At 50.5% G+C, this 18536-nt stretch overlaps 8 protein-coding genes across 8 annotated transcripts in view; 5 read left to right on the top strand and 3 right to left on the bottom strand.

Moving 5' to 3' along the window:
* Positions 1-345, top strand: part of CNBI1440 (hypothetical protein) — a gene marked incomplete at both ends in the record, with an annotated part of 2077 nt that extends 1732 nt beyond the window's left edge. Inside the window, one exon of the mRNA XM_768437.1 lies at positions 45-345. Within this exon, the coding sequence (XP_773530.1) occupies positions 45-345 (301 nt within the window). The remainder of the gene's footprint in view (positions 1-44) is intronic.
* A 76-nt stretch (positions 346-421) lies between these two features.
* Positions 422-4136, bottom strand: CNBI1450 (hypothetical protein; the record flags this gene model as incomplete). The annotated part of the gene is made up of 11 exons (XM_768438.1): positions 422-691; positions 741-1229; positions 1282-2685; positions 2752-2844; positions 2893-2922; positions 2975-3351; positions 3402-3440; positions 3485-3807; positions 3863-3885; positions 3937-3953; positions 4025-4136. The coding sequence occupies 11 exons, from the start codon at positions 4134-4136 to the stop codon at positions 422-424; spliced, it is 3177 nt and encodes a 1058-aa protein (XP_773531.1).
* Positions 4137-4476: 340 nt separating this feature from the next.
* On the top strand, positions 4477-7558 carry CNBI1460 (hypothetical protein; the record flags this gene model as incomplete). Its single annotated transcript, XM_768439.1, has 12 exons — positions 4477-4708; positions 4755-4941; positions 4991-5094; positions 5140-5290; positions 5340-5485; positions 5533-5802; positions 5854-5912; positions 5966-6125; positions 6187-6659; positions 6712-6886; positions 6939-7236; positions 7285-7558. The coding sequence occupies 12 exons, from the start codon at positions 4477-4479 to the stop codon at positions 7556-7558; spliced, it is 2529 nt and encodes an 842-aa protein (XP_773532.1).
* A 214-nt stretch (positions 7559-7772) lies between these two features.
* Positions 7773-8963, bottom strand: CNBI1470 (hypothetical protein; the record flags this gene model as incomplete). Its single annotated transcript, XM_768440.1, has 3 exons — positions 7773-8409; positions 8460-8757; positions 8813-8963. 3 exons carry the CDS (start codon positions 8961-8963, stop codon positions 7773-7775), a joined length of 1086 nt encoding a protein of 361 aa, XP_773533.1.
* Positions 8964-9686: 723 nt separating this feature from the next.
* Positions 9687-10253, top strand: CNBI1480 (hypothetical protein; the record flags this gene model as incomplete). The annotated part of the gene is made up of 3 exons (XM_768441.1): positions 9687-9826; positions 9910-10080; positions 10136-10253. The coding sequence occupies 3 exons, from the start codon at positions 9687-9689 to the stop codon at positions 10251-10253; spliced, it is 429 nt and encodes a 142-aa protein (XP_773534.1).
* Positions 10254-10660: 407 nt separating this feature from the next.
* Positions 10661-12711, top strand: CNBI1490 (hypothetical protein; the record flags this gene model as incomplete). The annotated part of the gene is made up of 6 exons (XM_768442.1): positions 10661-11497; positions 11573-11725; positions 11778-11805; positions 11859-11977; positions 12035-12226; positions 12283-12711. 6 exons carry the CDS (start codon positions 10661-10663, stop codon positions 12709-12711), a joined length of 1758 nt encoding a protein of 585 aa, XP_773535.1.
* A 723-nt stretch (positions 12712-13434) lies between these two features.
* Positions 13435-15778, top strand: CNBI1500 (hypothetical protein; the record flags this gene model as incomplete). Its single annotated transcript, XM_768443.1, has 4 exons — positions 13435-13503; positions 13547-14913; positions 14978-15674; positions 15734-15778. 4 exons carry the CDS (start codon positions 13435-13437, stop codon positions 15776-15778), a joined length of 2178 nt encoding a protein of 725 aa, XP_773536.1.
* A 214-nt stretch (positions 15779-15992) lies between these two features.
* On the bottom strand, positions 15993-17611 carry CNBI1510 (hypothetical protein; the record flags this gene model as incomplete). Its single annotated transcript, XM_768444.1, has 2 exons — positions 15993-17366; positions 17549-17611. The coding sequence occupies 2 exons, from the start codon at positions 17609-17611 to the stop codon at positions 15993-15995; spliced, it is 1437 nt and encodes a 478-aa protein (XP_773537.1).
* Positions 17612-18536: the final 925 nt, after the last annotated feature.

Genomic DNA, 18536 nt, shown 5'->3' on the forward strand with positions numbered 1-18536 from the left:
TGCGCCACTTTTCACACCACAAACGCTAATACGCTGCTTCATAGGAAGGGTGCTTTGCAGCCAATAACCATGACAGTGAAATCTCGTGGGGGTCGTAGAACAGTCACACATGTCACAGGCCTGGAACTTTTTAACGTCGACATCGAGTCTTTCGCCGAAGACATGCGTAAGCGGTGCGCCGGAAGCGCCTCAATCCAGCCGAGAGAAGGGGTATCCCCGAAATTGGGCCTACAAGAGGTACTGGTGCAAGGTAGCCAACAGAAGTTGATCACGGAAGCCTTGGTCGAAAGAGGTGTGCCGAAGAGATGGATAATGGATGAGGGAGATAAGAAAGGGAAGAAGTAAAGTGGATAATGACCATGTATAGAATCATCTGCATTTATTTCTTGATTCTAAAACTTTCTATATTTCTTACAATTCATCACTTCTTGCCCCAACGGAACATTTTCCAAACCTTTCCTCTACTTTTCTTTGTTTCTCCAACTTCGCCTGCATCATCTTCAACTGATATAGCCTTCTTTCCTTTTTCTTCTTTGACTTGCTTCAAGACCGCCTTGGTCTTTTCTTTTTCTGCACTGGTACTGAAGAACCCCGCTAGCCCAACCCAGATATTAAGCCCGTGTAGAGGTGTGGAATGGGATGCTGGAGAGTCAATACGATCGGCCATCAGAGCCAACTGACGCGCTTCAGACTAATTGATGGTCAGCTGGTGCATGCCTAATGAGAGGTTAATGACTTGCGAAATCACGCCGAGATACGATAGCGCTCGGAGGAGGGGCTTCACCCTTCAACGCCCACGTCCAAGTCATGCTGGTTCTCACAGTTGTTGGTTCGTCTTCCACTGCACTCTCGGTTTCACTTTCTTCTTCATCCTCTTCGTACGACTTTTTCCCTTTGATCTTTTCCTTAATGATTTCCTTCCTCTTCTTTGCCTTCTCAGCCCTCATACTTTCCCTTATGACACCGTCAAGTCCTGTTCCAATCTTTTCTCCAGCCTTATGCGCCTGCAGTAAATTTCTCTCGCGCCTCTTCTTCACCCTTTCTCCCGTTCTTCTGTACTTCTTATCCCAAAGCGTTTGCCCGTTGATGTATCGCATGGCAGGACCTTCTTTAATCTTACCGATCTCTTCACGGGGCATAGTAAGTGCTTGGATCTCGGACGGAGGAGTCAGAGGTCGTGTCACGCCGGTGTTGGAAACTCGTTCGCGGATCATATGATCCGTGAAAGGCTAGATGTGAATGTGTCAGCGACGCAGTTCATTGAAAGGTTGAGCGACACACGTTGTCTCCACGATAAATCCCCGGCCAGCCTGCTTCTCCCTTCTTTGCTCTCGAGTCATTCAGCCCCGAGAATCCTTCTTCCCCTTCTTCTTTCGCTTCTTCTTCTCGCTTTTCAAATTCCACGCTCTTCCCCTTATCCTTTTCCGTTTGATCACCGGCTCCAAAGGCGAAGCGGGGGCCTGTTTCGTCACCAAGGACTTGATCGCCGGTGGCGCTAGCAGTGGGAGTCATGGCTGTACTTTGTGGTCCGCTTCCGGAAGGGGTAGAACTTTCAGGGAGACTCGTTCCCCGACGAAGGGGTAGTATACCCACTTCATTCTTCTTCTCCTTCATTCCATCGACTTTTCCGTGGGTCGTTTCGAGTTCAACTGTCTCCTCGAAACATCGATCATTGTCGTGCATAGCGAGCCCAGACAAGCTTGGGATATCAGATAACAAAGGTTCTGTTCGACGCAAAGGCATGGAAGTAACTCCATGAGGACGTAGACTGGCTTGAGATGAACGAGGGGTAACTTGTACGGGGGAAGAAGCCATGGGAGCACCAAGAGTTTTATTGTGTTTCACTGGATCGGCTGGGTCGATGGGGGTGAAGAGAGTATTCGGAGTGGCAGGAGTAGATATCTCACTCTCTTCTGCAGCGTTCGAGTTTCTCCCCATGTAGAGGCTCCCAGGTGTACTCGGCGTCACGTATCTCGCAAAGCTCGCAATAGCTCGGAAACACCCTCTAGCTGCTGTGGTCATTGAAAAAAGCGGGAGGTCATGACACACCCCGTCGTAGACTTGAAGATGCACATTCGTTGGGCCGTAGCGCGATTCGATACCCTCGAGGGAAGGCAAAAGGGCGACGACGTCGGGTCGCAGAGGATGAGCCGACGGATTGGCTGCTTTGTGGGCCAAATAGATGATTTCGTCTCTCAACACTTCTTTATCACCACACATGATATACAACGGCGGTAAGCCGCCCAAATATCCCAAAACGGGAGACACCCATGGATGACACAATTGCGCATTTGTGGCGTAGATTTGAATCTGAGTATCGAGCACAACCTTCTCGTCTTTGACCTTCAAATAAAGAGGAGTGGTGCATTGGGCAAGGGTTGTGGGTCGTGTCTCATTAGGAGAAGGTGGTACTAAAGTGGAAAATAAGGATGCGGGATTGGCGAAAGAAGGATTGTGCGGGCCTTCTCTGGGAGCAGGATGAGCTTTCGGGTCTGAAGGAGAGGAAGTTGTCGGATGAAGCGTCGAGGATGGAGAAGTAGACGGGTCAGATGCTTCTACACCGGTAGGGGCAGAAGCATGAACAGCATTGGGGCTTTCTATCCTGGAATCACCTCCGGCGTTTTCATGTCCCTCGTTAGCTTTGCCATGAGAACGTGCCGATATTCGCGATACAACCGAATACAGCTTATCTCCTTTGGTCCCTTCTGAATGGCTCTCTCTGGATTTTGCTTCCTTGTCATGATCACGAACGCGAGCGGCGGCTTCTTTGACTCTTGACCGTAAGCGAGACTGGACCGCCTGGGTCACGGTAGGAGGAGGCGGAGGCCAGAGAGACGACGGTTTCTATGGCACGTTAGATCAAGATATGACATTCCATAAGCAGGCGCTTACGTGTATGAAACTATATGGTGGAACAATATCCTGTTATTGGTTTTTCTATGAGCATAGAGGTCTAAATCATGGCTATACTTACAGTGGCTGTGTTCTGCAAGATGCTTGGGAAACTATGGGTTAAATCTGACCAGGGACTCAGCAAAGCCGCACCTGCAGGTAGCTCCAGGCCTGGTGTATCTCTCAAGATCTGCAGCAACGCCAAACAAAGTCCGCCGCCCGCAGAGTCTCCGGCCAGCACGATGGACTTAGGGTCGACTGGGCGATGCGGTGCTCCAGGGGGCGGATTGATCAGATAAAGATAGGCTGCAAGGCAGTCTTGGATCGCGCAAGGGAAAGGGTATTGAGGAGCTTTGCGGTAATTGACAGCAAAGCATCGACCATGCATTTTACGGGCATGACGCCAGATGGTATAACGGTGGGTGTTGATGGAGCCCCAGTAGTATGCTCCTCCATGAACTAACAAACGGTATCAGCAACAAGTCCGCATAATAAATGACAAGTCTTACTGTACAACATGCATCGAAGACGGTCCATCTCAGGCAAGACTGCAAGACGTCAGCTGTGCTTTCGGGGACTCGTCTGAGCGTACATTCATTATCTTCAGGCTCTCCTTCAGCTTCTTTCTTTTTCCCCTTCCTCTTCCCCTTTTCCCTCTTCTCCTCTGCGATCACATCTTTCCAATCCTTCTTCATCACGATCCACTCGGCCTCGACGCCCTGCCCGGCACGAACTTGCCACCATTTTGTACCGCCAGCCACCTTGAAAGCCATTTCTTCGCCCCCAAAGGCAGTGATCATGTATTCAGCGGCCAACTGAAGGGAAGGAAACGGGACTTGAACGCGGTGTACAGCGACCCACGGTGGAGATAATGTGCGAACTTGGCCAAAGCGCTGCAATGCAGCAACAGGATGCCTGAGGGCAGCAACTGTTAAGATAGAACCTTCTCAAATAACTGACTTCTACTTACTTTGTAGCCATTTCGAGGAATGTCTGTGTCATGTCAGTATACAAAGGGCGGGATCAACATTACAAGTGACCAACCTTCATGAGCACAAAGGCTTATACTAATTGTCAGCTTTTGAGGCGAATTATTCAATATCACATAATGATGGCATCCAATCGCACACACCTTCATCGTACATGAGGTCTTCCCTCGCTTTATTCTTGTCATCATCCGAATGTTGTCGTGGAGAAAGATAGTGCTTGAAAAGGGTGTCGAGTAAGAGCGGACCGGCTATCATGATGATCAGCCCTGCATCTATCCGTTGAACTCTTACCGGTAGCAAGAGCCTGTGGTGTGAGTAAATCTGGCATTTTAGAGGTATCTTATCGACATGAGAGTGGCCATAAGCATTCGATCCTTGTATTCTCCAAAGGATAAACAACAACCGATGAGGATATCGAAATAAGATAGAAAGAAGAAGAGTATGATGACGTCTCTCGGGCGGCCATCGCCGATGTGTGTCAACTACTGAATGAATAATAACGCTGACGACATGATTATGGAGACTAGAAGAACGATGTGCTCAGCTATTTCGTACCTGCACGATCACATCCACATCTCTATCTATCCACAGGATCATGCCTAAGCAGTACAAGCTAGCATTCTCATTGAATGGACACGCAGCGGACGTCCGCAACGTCACCGCGCCATCTCAACAGGTACCTCTCCTTCTTTCGGCTTCCAGAGACGGCTCAGCAATCGTATGGGGTCCTTCGAATGCTTCCAGAGAATGGGACGTCAAGCTTAGGGTCGAAGGGCCAGAAAAACGATATGTTAGCTGTGTGGGAATGACTAGATGGGACGGGCAAGGTGGGTCTTGCCAGGTATCACAGAGAAGCATTCTAACCGGCTCAAGCCTTTTTGCTCGTTGGATCATCTTCTGGTATCCTTGCCAGCTACGTCTTACCTGCAATGGACTCTCCCGCACCCGCGGATGATTCCCCTTTGCCAGAACCTACACACACCCTGATTGAGCATTCCCAAAACTTGTGCTGTATGGACGTGAGCCAAGGAGGACTTATCGCTTCCGGCAGTTGGGACAAGTATGTGCTTCAGGAATACGCCGGATGATACGCTGATAGAAAATCATAGAACCGTGATCGTGTGGAAGGATTTCAAAAAAGTCATCCAGATCAAGGCACATGAACAAGCTGTATGGTCCGTTAAGTTTGTGGGCGAAGACCGCCTCCTCACTGGTTAGTATCTCCTTTCGTCTTACAACTAAGCTTACCTAGGTTCAGCATCTGCGGATAAGAAGATCATACTTCATTCTGTGGATCCTGCTTCAGGCCGGACAACTCCTCTTCAGACATACACTGGCCATACTGAACCGGTAAGAGGTCTGGCGTTGAAACCAGACAGACAAGGGTTTTGGAGTTGTGCGAATGACGGGTAAGTTTCCGGTCAGGCACTGAATGAGTCTCGCCAATCGTCATTCTAGTAACGTCAACATCTACTCCTTCGATAAACCGTCTCCCATCCGCACCCTTTCGGGTCACACATCCTTCGTCTACTCTATTGCCACTTTCCCAGATGGTAGCGGCGCAATTACCACTGGTGAGGATGGGACAATGCGTGTCTGGTCTGGTAAGCTTGTCTGTCGATACAAAGAGACACACTCACACGATACACAGAGACAGAGCTTATCCAAACAATTCCTCACACCTCCAACTCGCTTTGGTCTTGTGCCGTCGTCCCATCTCTTGTAGCCTCTTCACCATACATTGTTTCATCCTCATCCGACTCTACCATCCGTTTTTTTACCAATGAAGGAGCGCTCGTTGCTGGGCCTGAGGAGTTGGCTGCATGGGATGACGAAGTTAAAGGGAGGCAATTGGATAAGAGTCAAGTGGGGGACGTCAAGCACTCGGATCTTCCTGGAATCGAGGCTCTGGGTAGGGAAGGTAAGATACGTATCGTTCGGGAAAAGCAATGCCACTGACAGTGAGCTGCAGGTAAGAAGGATGGGCAAGTTCTTATGATCAAGAACAATGGCGTTGTTGAGGCTTACCAGGTATGCTGTGCCTCTTAATCTGTTTTCGCCGGCTAATTAGCTTGTGGTTTCAGTGGTCTGCGCCGTCATCCACTTGGCAGCAAATCGGCCAAGTCGTTGATGCCATCGGCCAAGGTCGCAAACAGCTGTATGAAGGCAAAGAATATGATTATGTGTTTGACGTAGATGTTTCCGAAGGGATGCCCCCACTCAAGTTGCCTTATAATGTCGCTGGTAAGCCGCCATCTTTCAATGCTGTATTTAAACAAGAGATCCCGCTGATCTGGACTTCTAGAAAATCCATGGATAGCGGCTCAACGCTTTCTTGAGCGCAATGAACTCCCAACCAGCTACGTTGATCAAGTTGTAGAGTTTATCCAGAAGAACACCGGTGGAGTGCAGCTGGGTACAGGTGAAGACACTGCAAGCTATGCTGACCCCTTCACTGGGGGTTCAAGGTACACAGGTGGCGGCGTTCCTACCACTGGAGCTGGTGGAAGTAGTGGCGGTTTTGGGGACCCATTTACTGGAGATTCGAGGTATACTGGTGGTGGCATTTCAACTACTGGTAACACCACCTCCAGTGGAGATCCTTTCACTGGCGGGTCGCGATACACTGGTGCTGTTACCGCCTCATCTGCACCTGTCCAACAATCGGGCGCTAAGGGTATCCTGCCTGTCAAGACGTATCTTCCCTTCAAGCAAATCAACGTAAGCGCCGCAAAGAACAAGATCCAACAATTCAACGACGAATTGAAAACTTCCAAAGTAAGCGTCGTCTTCTTGCAGTATTGGGCTGGCGAGCTGATTAATGGATAAGCCCGAATTGGCCTTGACTTTAGAAGAAGAAAAGACCCTCACAGAGGTTTACGCTTTCCTCTCCTTGCCTGCCGTAGCTTTGCCCAACCCTAACTCTCAGGACGGGAAGGAAAAATTTGACACGGGTGCGATTCTGGCTTTAGTGCAAAAGTGGCCTGAAGACAAGAGATTCCCTTGTGCGTTTGTTTAGTATTGTATGTTCAAAGTGAAAATTGACGAAAGGGATAGTGATCGACCTTGCTCGAGTCCTTGCAGCCACATCTCCGGCATTCGCCCTTTCACCTCCTCATCCCTTCTTCATCGCTGCTTCTCTTTCCCTACCTTTCCCCGATCCTCCCTCAAAGCCACGAGAGACCAACACTCTCCTCGTTCTTCGTGCCATTGCCAACCTTTTCGTTACTGCAAACGGACGAATGGTCTTGTCTACGGAAGATGTTGCTAAGGATATCTTGGCTAATGTCGGAGGGGTCGAATGGGGTAAGGTAGGCAAGAATGTAAGGATTGCGGGTGCTACTATAGTGCTTCAGTAAGTAGCCTCTCAGTTACCACTGCCTCCGGGCTGACTTGACAATAGTCTCTCGATTTTGGCTGTCGAAGGTAACCTCCCTGTCGCCCTCGGGTCACCACTCCTTGATCTCATCAACCAAATCCTTGACTCCGAAAAGGAAGACACGGAAGTTGTTTACCGCTCTGCGATCGCACTTGGTAATCTCGTTTCGAGCCCCAAGGCGGCTGGAGGCTTGGCGGTTGGCAAGGTTGCAAAGGGCAAAGAGAGCGTCAAGAGATGGGCTGGGAAGGAGTCAAGATTAGGCAGTCTGGCTACGGAGATTGAGGGGCTGGGACTTTGATCCACTGTCAAGCTCTGCAAAATCTGTAAATTCTAGATTAGAAAAGTGAAAAGTCGTGTGATATGCGAAGAACATAATGCATGCCGAATGATGAGAAGCTAAGGTCAATACATTTCATGCCGGGGATACAACAAGAACATCTGAGAACTGACTCGTTCTCCTTTTCATCTCCAACCATCCGAAAATACGTCGTATCAGTCTTTCCGTCGAAGTTCTAGGCAGCAATACCCATGGCGGCAACAGCAGCGTGCGCAGACCTCTCCATACCCGTGGTGTTGACCTTCTCAGTCTTCTCTCTCTCCTCTTGCTTGGCCGAGAGAGAGTCAAGTGGGTTAAATTGATCGGCAGAGTTCTCATACTCCCACATGTCAATGGCGACCTGACAAGACTCACGAACAACGGTAGGGGCATCGGCCTTGACGGCCCATTCACGCAGAACGGCAAGAACACCACCTTCGGGAAGGCGTTCGTCTTCAGGAAGCACGACCTCGGGGTTCTCAGATTCCACGCCGTCAGACGCAATACCCCCAAGAGCCTCGGCAGCCTCGTGCCTGACCATGTCGTCTTCCTTGGCGTCCCTCAACCTGGATAGAAGCGAAGGGATGGAGTACGGGCTGGAAAGCTGACCAAAGATGTAGGCAATCTCGTGACGGAAAAGGGCACTGCCGTCTCGGAAACCGTCGGCAAGGGCTTCAACAGCCTCTTTGGAGCCGGCACCAAAGTCACGGAGCGCAAACATGGCACGGTATCGCTGGAAGAGGGGAAGGGAAGTGTTAAGAAGGTCGGCGCGGAGGGAAGGAATGTCGGAAGGGGCAGCAGAAGGAGCGGGGTCAATAGTGGGGAAGTCGGGGCTTTAAAAGGTCAGCGGAAGAGCAATAAAAAGAAGGTAAAAGGAGCTCACTTGGCATTGGCCTTCTTTCCCTCCTCGCTCAAATCGAACTCAATCTTGCCGACTGCAATCTCGCAGGTCTCTCGGACTTCCCTATTTTCGTCCTGCATGTACTTTCTTAAAATTGGGAGGGACTCTTCAGCACCAATAGCGCCAAGAGCCTCAGCAGCCTCATGACGAACCATAGAGCAATGCTCGCCGGTGGGGTTTTCAAGGACTCGAGACAAGGTGGGAAGAGCACGGGTGTTGAGAAGCTGACCGAGGACGTAGGCAAGCTCGTGCTTTAAGAGAGGTGAAGGGTCCTTAAGACCTGTATAAATTGAATGTTGAGCTTATTCTCACGGATCGTTCATATATGAACCCACCTTCGGAAACGATGTCGACAACCTCATCACCGCCCACAGCCTTGAGCATAAACAAGGCCCTGAATCGCTCATGCAAGGGGACATTTCCGGGAGTGTTGAGCAGAGTAGCCTTCAATGTGGCCATTTGCTCTGGAGATACCTGGACAGACATTTTTTGCAGGATTATAGTAAGGGCTGAACGGAATGGAAAGAGAAAATGAGATGGTATGTGTATAGCGGCAGAGAAAATATTAACGTCGGCCGGTTCCGACCCCTGTGCGCTGCTGGACTTTTTGTTTTATTTATTTTGCTTCATTCGTTCTAACTCCTGCTGCGGTAAAAATCTTCTTATCTGATTACACGCGGATTTAATCGCAGTCCCTTTTTTTGTTGACCCCTGGCCACCACGTCGTCGCTGGCCATTATTATATCATGCTTGGAAATTTCCAGGCCAATCTTCGTAAAAAAGGGAGTAGTGTGCGAATTACTAATAAGCAAAGCCATTAAACGAAATAAACGCAGATTGACTGTACTGTAAATGATGATTGATTGAGTATCATCATGTTCGACCTGAAATTGCATAAAGAAGTCTTAACGAAGTAGGACGTTACAGCGGTTCGGCTAGCGATACCCATAATTTTCTGGGAATGCCTGGTAGCTTCATATCTACTGACTTGAGGATGTTTGCGAAGGAGATTGTCTGCTTCCTAATAGCTACTCGTGCCAGGCAGACTCGTGCTCATTTTGCGGACAGCGATGATCAAGAAACGAAGTGCCAACGAAACGACCGTGGGAAATCTCCGACGCTGTTTTGCTTCTGCTTTATTTTGTGTTCTTCTTTTCGCCGCCTGACCATTGACATTGTCTACTTTGGTCATCTAAACACTGAACAAGCATGGCAACTACTGACGACTTTGTCATCAACTCCAACGGATTGGGCTACATGGCGCCTTCGTCTGAGAAAATTACTGGTGGAGTTCAAACTGATGCTGGAGTGAAGGGGGACGATACCATGGAAGTTCGCTTCGAATTCGGGTATGTAATGTCACACTTTTGGGTTCTTGTCTTGGACCACGTTTTAGTCCCAGATGTATTAACACTGACATTGATTGTTATAGTGGCGGCCTTCATCTTTTGTTCTCCTCTCAACCCAAGCATGTTGCTCACCTTCCCCGCTTCGTTCCCGGTACTACCCCTCCCGAGCCGTTAAATATGCGATATGTCGTCAAATGGATGAAGGAGAACTTGTTGAGTGAGAGGGAAGAAATGTTTGGGGAGGGAGACGGGGTGTACGCCTCAAATTTTCGGTCTGTGGCAGGGTTAAGGCTAACTTTTGAGATTTAGGAGGCCAGGTATATTGGTCTTGATCAATGATGCCGACTGGGAGCTTGAAGGGGAGCTGGAGTACGAGCTTAGAGATAGGGACGAGATCGTCTTCATCTCCACTCTTCATGGTGGATAAGGTAAATTTTTTCCAGTAGCTGTTTCGAGGTAAAGGAGCTGACAGGTAGTAAGCGTTGTATAGATTTACCTACACTTGATCATTCAATACCCATGCATTATAATACCCATCATTTTAGCATCAGCGAGTCTCCTCTTATGCAGATAAAAACCTCTACGAAACGCTGCTATTAAGAGCCTATACATATACATGGACATGGTACGGTGTCGAATTTAGGCGAGTATTCAAAAGAGGCCTGTGCGTTTTTTTGCCTTGTTTCTTAAGAGTGGTCGTCTAGAGCTGACTTTGACACGAATGATTAGTACATGTTGGCTGACTCATCTCCGAACATCACAAACATCTGTTTTTATATATCGTTGATCGTCTCACACCCGACTTCCAATGCATCTTTCAACTCTCTTAACAACATGCCATCTCAGGACAACTTTTCCAGACAGAGAGAAAGAGAAGGGACACCGTTCCCCGATAATCTTACACCCAGTCCCATGCCTGTCGACTTGGCTTCGAATGATTCACCTGTCACTTTACATGCTGCTTCCTCTCAGACGCCGCCGCTGTTAGCTACCCTAGCTGATGCTAGCGATCTACAGGGAATTGAAAAAGTTGGTCTGGAGCTGAGTGAAAAGGCACAGGCAAAACAGCGAAACGTTGCAGTCAACCAACCTGGATTGGAAGAAGAAGGAGGGGAAGGGCCGCCTACGATTTCGCCAACATCAGTCTACTTCAACATCGGCCCATCTTCCGACCTGGCGGGTAAGAGAGCTACCAAAGCAGCCACGCCCGCTTTGCTATCGAGAGCCACTACCCCCAGCAGAGAAATGTCGGTACACCTTGAAAAGTATTTGGAGAGCCCTACCAATCCACGACGGGAATTCACGCTGTCTCCACAAACATCTTTTCCGAAACGTGTCAAACCACATTCTTCAGACCCATCTCTCGTCGGACGAGCTAGTAGCGCTTCTTCACCCATCATGCTGCGACCGCCTCCTCCTCCTGTTCCGGAAAGGATCAATCGTCTCGCGTTTTTGCCGAATCGCCATGCCCAGCTTTGCGAGGACGACGGACCAGAAGTACGTGCGGGAAGTGTCTTGCTGGAGACAACCGCCAAATTCCCGACCCTTGGCACTTTTCTGTTGGAAACACACTGTATAGGGTGTATGAATAATGATGAGCAGTCTACAGAAACGCTGGGAGTGTTGTGGAGCGGTGAAAAGGTGACTCAGATTTGCAAAGGGTGCAATCTCGTGCGGTTCTGTAGCCATGCAAGTGTCGCTTTCATTTCTTTCGTTCCCTGTAATGAATTATGGATGACAAAAAAGCTTATGCGGATAGTGCAGAATTGTTGGATGAAAGAAGGTGAAAGTCATTTACAAGAATGTCTCGGTTTGGCAAAGGCCATTCGCGAAAATAATATCCCTTCAACGCTTGTCAGACTGGTGGTAAAGATCTTTCGAGAGCAGCGGAGGAATCCCGTGAGTTGGATGCCTTGGAGAAAAAAGGGACCTCTTTTGACGATGTTTTTAGACGGAAACGTTTCTTCCTGAACATGAGAGTGAGTTGGGAATCTCTCGGCCTTTTTGACTCTTGCTAACATTTTGCAACCAGTCTTTGACAATTTTGGATATTACGAAGAATTTGATGTCGATCTCGCGGCTCAAGAGATTGACGCATATATGGAAAACGATGAGGGAAAAGGTCCAGAATATGAGGAGATTATGACCGCAGTAAGAAAGGTAGGGTTGGTGCGCTGTCTATAGAAAATATTTGAATAATTAATCCAGGTTCAGGTCTTGTCCTGTTCATTCACCATGTACGGTGCAGATGCCGCTCCTGTAGGGTTGTGTATATCCCCTGTGATATCAAATGTCGGCCATGACTGCCGGCCTAATGCCCAGATCGTTTTTCCTTTGGGAGCGGTAGCGAATGGAGGGATGAAGATTGTCGCGGTTGAGAGTATCCAACCCGGAGAAGAGGTAGGTTTGCTTGAAAGAGAATCTAGTGAACAGATGGATTGACGGGGTAAGGATAGGTCAAAATTTCCTACGTCCCTCCTACCATGCCATGTTACCAGCGAGGCCTATTTCTGGAAAAGTATGGATTCCACCATGAGGCCAACTGCTCAGTTTGCAATGCAAGTTTATCTTTCGACATCCGCTGGGCAGCCAAACATTATTGTCATGGTACGAAATCAAATGACCATGGATACCAGGGTCTGCTGAGAAGAATCACCTTGGCATCGGTGGATGGTGAAAAGGAAGAAATTGTGTCTGCAGGCGATACTGCTTGTACCCGCTGTGGCGCAGTGGGCGAGGCCAAAGATATCAATCAAATATGGGCAGCTGACGCATTGGCTGTAATGAGGCCGTTCCAAATTTTGGAAGAAGAAGGACATTACCTGTCAGACTGTGAGCATTGTATCGTTATTCGCTTGATGCAACAGCTGAGGAGCGATTCATAAAAGCCAGGGACGCTGACCTGGAAAGATTGGAATACTATCATCAACGTCTTCTCGAAGGATACTCGTCTGCAACGTATCCCATCCCCCTGCTGACCTATCGCCTCGCGCGGCTGCAGTTACATGTCGGAGAGGTACGTGGCAAAGCTGAATTGCTTTTCAGAGGCATCGAGACTCTGAACAGTGCTTTTCACGCCCTGTCAATGGTTTCGGATAACGTCATTACCTTTCAGCTGTTCTGGCTGGTATTCCGTATGGTTCGCGCCAGGCTGTACGTCTGCGAGCTTTTGAAGGGAGAGTACTCTGCAAAGCCGCCAGGATACAAGATACACGACCATGGTAACTCGGCCAATGATTCGCACGCTGTACTCTGGTGCTGACAACACTATGACAGTCGCCGAGCATGTGCATGCTGCGGGGCAGTGGCTTGGGGGCCTGTGCGACTATGAGCGTGCTCTGCCGCTGGACGGGCGTATGAGGAGCCGTGTACGGGTTCTGCGAGAGCAGGCAGCTGAGCTTGGGCGGTGGGCGGCTGAGCATGGGGCTGTCATGCATGAGGGTGGGCCACGCGGCAACGTATAGGATGTGCATGCATAGAAGTATCCTGCGGCGAATGTACCAAGACTGTGCCACACCGGGTGGAGGCGATAACGCCGGGGTTCGGGCTCGTTGCTGGGTGTATGTGAGACGTTGTTGGCAGCTTCCACCACGTGAGAAGCCATCAAAATGTACGCCCAGCTGCGCACCGCCCACTACCGGGCCCCCCGCAGCCTCCGCCCCCAGCCCCAGCGAAGAGTCAGTCTCCGCCCCCCGCCCGGCCGCCGCTGACCCCCCGTAGCTCCTCGCGACTCCCCCCCCGCCGCCTCCCCCCGCCTCTGGCCTCCCGCCGAACCCGCCTCCCCCCACCGGCGTCGTCCACCCGAGGCCGGCCGTCGCCCACGCCAAGCCGCCCGCCGTCCCCGGCTCGTCCACCGTGGCGAGGCCCCCTCCCGGCAGGCCCCGCCGCTTCCGCCGGGTGTTCGTCTACACCGCGCTCGGTGTCGCCGGCTTCTACGCGCTGTCCGGCTACGTCGGCACCAAGTCTGACGCGTACCGCGACCTCTTCACCCAGTACGTGCCGGGCGGCGAGGCGGTGGCGGACTATGCAGACGACAACGACTGGGACAACGTGAGCGGGAAGGCCGTCCGGGCATGGCAGTCCATCACGGGCGCCAGGCCGGAGACCAGGACGGAAAAGGTCGAGCGGACGATTGGCGAGGTCAGGCAGGAGGCTGTCAAGGTCCCTGCGCAGGTAAAGGACAAGGCGGACGAGGCCAAGGACCACGTCGTCGGCAAACACACGGCGTCTCAGAAGATCCACGAAAGGGCCGAGGAGCTCAGGAAGGCTGTCGAGCAAAAGACCCACGAGGCCGAGGCCAGGCTGAAGGAGCTCACCGGCGAGGCCAAGCACAAGGTGCAGGAGGCAACCAAGGATGCGCCATTCAACTTTTCCGAGGGCGTGGAGGGTATCGTCAGGGCTGCCGAGAGTGCTCTGCACAAGACTGAGCACAAGGCCGCTGCGGCTGCCGACAAGGTCAAGCCCGCCGAGGCGCGACCTTCAAGCCCCTTCCCCGACACCCAGCGACCCCGTGAGCTCAAGCCAGAGACGGTCACGCCGCAAGTCCCTTCCTACGAGGGCAAGAAGCTCTACACCGGTCCTCCTCTTCCGCTCGGCCACGAGCCCCCTCCCGGCTACTACCTCCCTCCTCCTCCGTCCACCAAGAAGGAGAAGGTCGAGGAAAAGGTCGAAGAGATCAAGGAGAGGCTCCCCTTGCTTGTCCCCAAGGTCAAGGAGTTTGCTTCCGAGGAGCCCATCATCTCCCAGCTTGCTTCCACCATTGACTCTCTGACGTCTTCCCTTTCCACCCCTTCCAAGGCCCTCTCTTCCGATGCTACCGGTATCCTGAACAAGGCCCAGGACGACCTGACTGCGCTCAACGCTAGGCTTCAGGAAGTCAAGAAGGCCGAAAAGGCAAAGCTTGAGCAGTCTATCAGCGAGAAGAAGAAGGAGTTTGAGGCGCTTTTGAAGAGCATGGAGGCTGAGAAGGCCAAGTCTGAGGAAGGATTGAAACAGACTTGGCAGCACGAGAGACAGACTATGGTTGAGGACTGGAGGAAGGAGCTGGAAGGCGAGTTGGAACAACAGAGGCAAAGTATTGAACAGAGGTAAGTGTACTAAAAAAAAAAAAAAAAAGTCTTGTACTTGTTCGTGAAACTAACAATAATTCAGGCTCAGAGAAGAGGTCGTATCCCAAGGTATCGAGCTCCAGCGACGATGGCTCCGTTCCATCAAGACCCAAGTCGAGACTGAGCGTGGTGGCCGTCTCGCCAAGCTTGACAGCCTCACCACCTCGCTGAAACAGCTCGAGCGAATCACCCTCGACAACTCTGCCACCCTTGACGACAATGTCCGACTCCACAAGATCTGGTCCGCCCTCCGAGCTGTGCAGTCCAAGGTCGACTCTGGTGATCTTGCCTTTGACGACGAGCTCCGTGCTCTCAAGAGCCTCTCTACTCCCACAGCAAGCAGCGGTGAAGGCGTCGTCCGCTCCGCCCTTGAGCAGATTGAAAAGTCTGGTATCCCCCAAACAGGTGTCAAATCCTTTGCCGCCCTCTCATCATGGTTCACCAACACTGTCGCTCCCCGAATTCAATCATCCTCCCTCGTCCCCGCTCCTGAAGAAGCCACCGTCATCTCCCATCTTGCGTCAGCAGGTCTTTCCAAGATCATGTTCCGACCCCAAGCCGGACGAGTTCCCGGAGACAGCGTCGGTGCCGTCTTGGCTAGGGCCGAGTGGTGTCTTGCCGAAAAGGATTTGGATGGTGCCGCGCGAGAGATTAACAGTCTGACAGGATGGCCGGCCAAGTTGGCGAATGACTGGTTGCAGCAGGCGAGGAGAAAACTCGAGGTTCAACAAGCGCTCGAGGTAAATTGCTATATTCCTTTTTAAAGCTTGATCACCCAACTGATACAACTTTTTTGCAGGTTGTGGCCACCGAGGCTACTTTGAGCTCTTTGCTCTTGGTCTAGTTAGGAATAATAAAAAAACGAAAATTACCAATGGCAAAAGATGCATAAATCAAGATTAGATTTACAGCTAACGCGTAACAAGCTACTAATTCATGTGTACAAGAACAAACGACATCTACTGACTCGTAAAAAAAAGTACAGGGATTTATGTATACTATCCAATTCAACATCTCAACTGTCACATCCCGTTCCAAGAAACCATTGTCCTAGCGCTTCATGCCTTTACCAATCGATCTCCTACCTTTCTCGTCTTTCTCAAACTCAGACTTTTCGGGAGAAGAGGCCCGTCTTCCACAATCCTCGGCTCGGGACTCTCATCCCTAGTATCCTGCCCATTCACATCATCGCTGTAAAAGCTCTCCAGATACATGTCCGTCACTGACGAATTTCCCTCACTAAGCCTCCTTACACTTCCGAACAATGTCCTATAGTCACCACTGTCGACATTGCTGTCCGCATCGCTATCCAGTAACAACTCCTCCTCCTCTTTCCCGTGCTTATTCTTGGGTGAGGGCGATCCAATATGCGATCCGTGGAATACAGACATGTTGCCCGTCGAGCTCCGAGCAAGGGACTGAGAAGGAGATTGAGGAGACGTGAGATATGCCAAACTATCAACAAAGGGTTCGTCATTATGCAACGGGGACTTTCCTGCGGCGGCTGATCCCAGGAGAGGACAATGGGGAGATCTTTCAGGTCGGTTAGATGTGGGAGTGTTTGTCTTGCGGCTTGACTGAGCTTTCCGGAACGATGCGTACGCTTGACTGCGGCTAGGTGTTGTGTACGATTTGGCCGGAAAGTTGCCCTGGCTTTCTTTTGAAAAGTATTTGTCTGGCAAACAGTGTGGGGTCTTGTTGACTGACAGGCTATCATCAGAATCAGAGGCCAATCCGCCGTACAAGCTGCAAGCGTTTACGGGTTTCGTAGGTGATGGTGAGAGCTGACGGGTCATAGATAAATTGGATACGCCAGGAGGATCGGGGTTGGCGATTCTGAGTTTGCCCGTCGATTTCATCCGTTCAAGCATTACGAGGGCCTCCGCACGGTCCATGGAACCTTGTCTATGGTGTTGAGCCGAAGATGAAGGTGGAGAATTCGTCCAGTGAGCGATATTAGCCTCTGAAGGGCGCTTGATTGATAAAGATCGACTAGGCTGCCGGGAAGGTTGTTCGTGAAGGTCATTGCGACGAGTTGGCTGGGTTGCTGACCGCTTTCGACGAGATGGTTCTTGTTGTGAAGCAAGTGCAGAAAAAACGTCCTCCTCTGATTCGCGAGTCTGGGGGCCCCCTTTTTGAGCACAAGGACTCTGGCAGTCAAGACGTGGTAGAAGATCGCTTGACTGGGATGCTCGTCTGAAAGGTCGTGGTCGGTCAGGAGTCGGTGTGCCATACGAGCCTTTTGCCTTTGGGCCAGGATACCGACTGTCCGGAAGGTTGTCAAGATTTTGAAGACGTTGCACCAGGGAGCCCGTTCTATCTATTAAAGGCGAAGTACTTGACTCGCTATTTCTACCTGTTGACGGACTTCTAGCTCTATCTGCGCTCTTCCAGTGAAGAGGAACAACATCACTGGTCTTCAAGGGAGTTCTCTTGTGTTTTGATATACTCCTTTCGATGCTTCGGGGACTACATCCAGCGCCATGGGAATCGTCAAGTCGGGTATGCTGCCGACTTGGACTATAGCTGGATACTTTGAGAAAGTTGGGAAAGAATTCGGTTGCTGGGCGGCTTGAACGGATCGGTGACTTGATGTCTTTAACTGGAGACGAACGCTCTTTCGGTTGACTGAGGAGGAAGTCGGCGGATGAGCACCTGGAGCGACTGCTCTCGGCATAAGCTGGCAAATCCCGTCATCCATATGCAGTGCACTTACTCAACTTTCCCATTTTTACCAGACTTGGTAAACATTCTCTTCAAACCTCCACTACGTCGGTCATCTTTCTTGCCTCCTGCCCTCGAATTCTCACTTCCCCAATCGGACCAATGACTCTGTACTCCCCATTGTTCATCTTCTCTATTATCTCGCTTGATTAGTGCCGAGGTATGACGGAAGTTGCCAGAGGACTGGTGCCTGAAGTTCGGGGACGGACCCATGGGGCTTTGGTAGGGTGCAAGGGGATCGTTGATTGAGGCAGAGGATGACTCGTGAGGCATGCAATTGGATGTTGGAACTATGTACTTGTGAGACATACGATTAGTGGCCATGGTACTGACTGTTTGAATGTTAGGAGAAATTTGAGAGCTTTTAAGAGAAGTCAAACAAACAGGGAGGGCAAAAAGAAACTGAGGAATAAGAGGAAACATGAAGTTAACGAACGAATGTTGAACGACACTTTATCTGACAAAGCGGCGGGCGACGAACTGGTGCGGTGCAGAAGTTAATACAGTATGAGTATCAATGGTGGTGCGATTCCGTTACTGTGCTCACTCATGGGCTACGGGTAAAACATCACCTAAACAGGGGTACGTGCAGTGCTGGTTATGTCTACATTTCACTGTCGACTGGATCCGCCATGCAACATTACTCCCACGCATGAAATAACAAGACTCGATCGACCGAATTAAAACTAATATAGATAAAGAAAACACCTTCAAATCAACAATGGGCTTCGGTGGCATAGTCACTAGCCGCTTCGTTGGTGCCGGCAGTAGCATGCCCTCTTAGGGTTGTATTACGTAAAATTTTGTTTTGTTTTTCCGCGCTGTTCTTCTCTATTTTGGATCGGATTATTAGCCACCTGCCGCCTCCACTTTCGTTA

This window comes from Cryptococcus neoformans, chromosome 9 (assembly GCF_000149385.1).
Source record: "Cryptococcus neoformans var. neoformans B-3501A chromosome 9, whole genome shotgun sequence".
NCBI classification, from domain to species: Eukaryota; Fungi; Basidiomycota; class Tremellomycetes; order Tremellales; family Cryptococcaceae; genus Cryptococcus; species Cryptococcus deneoformans.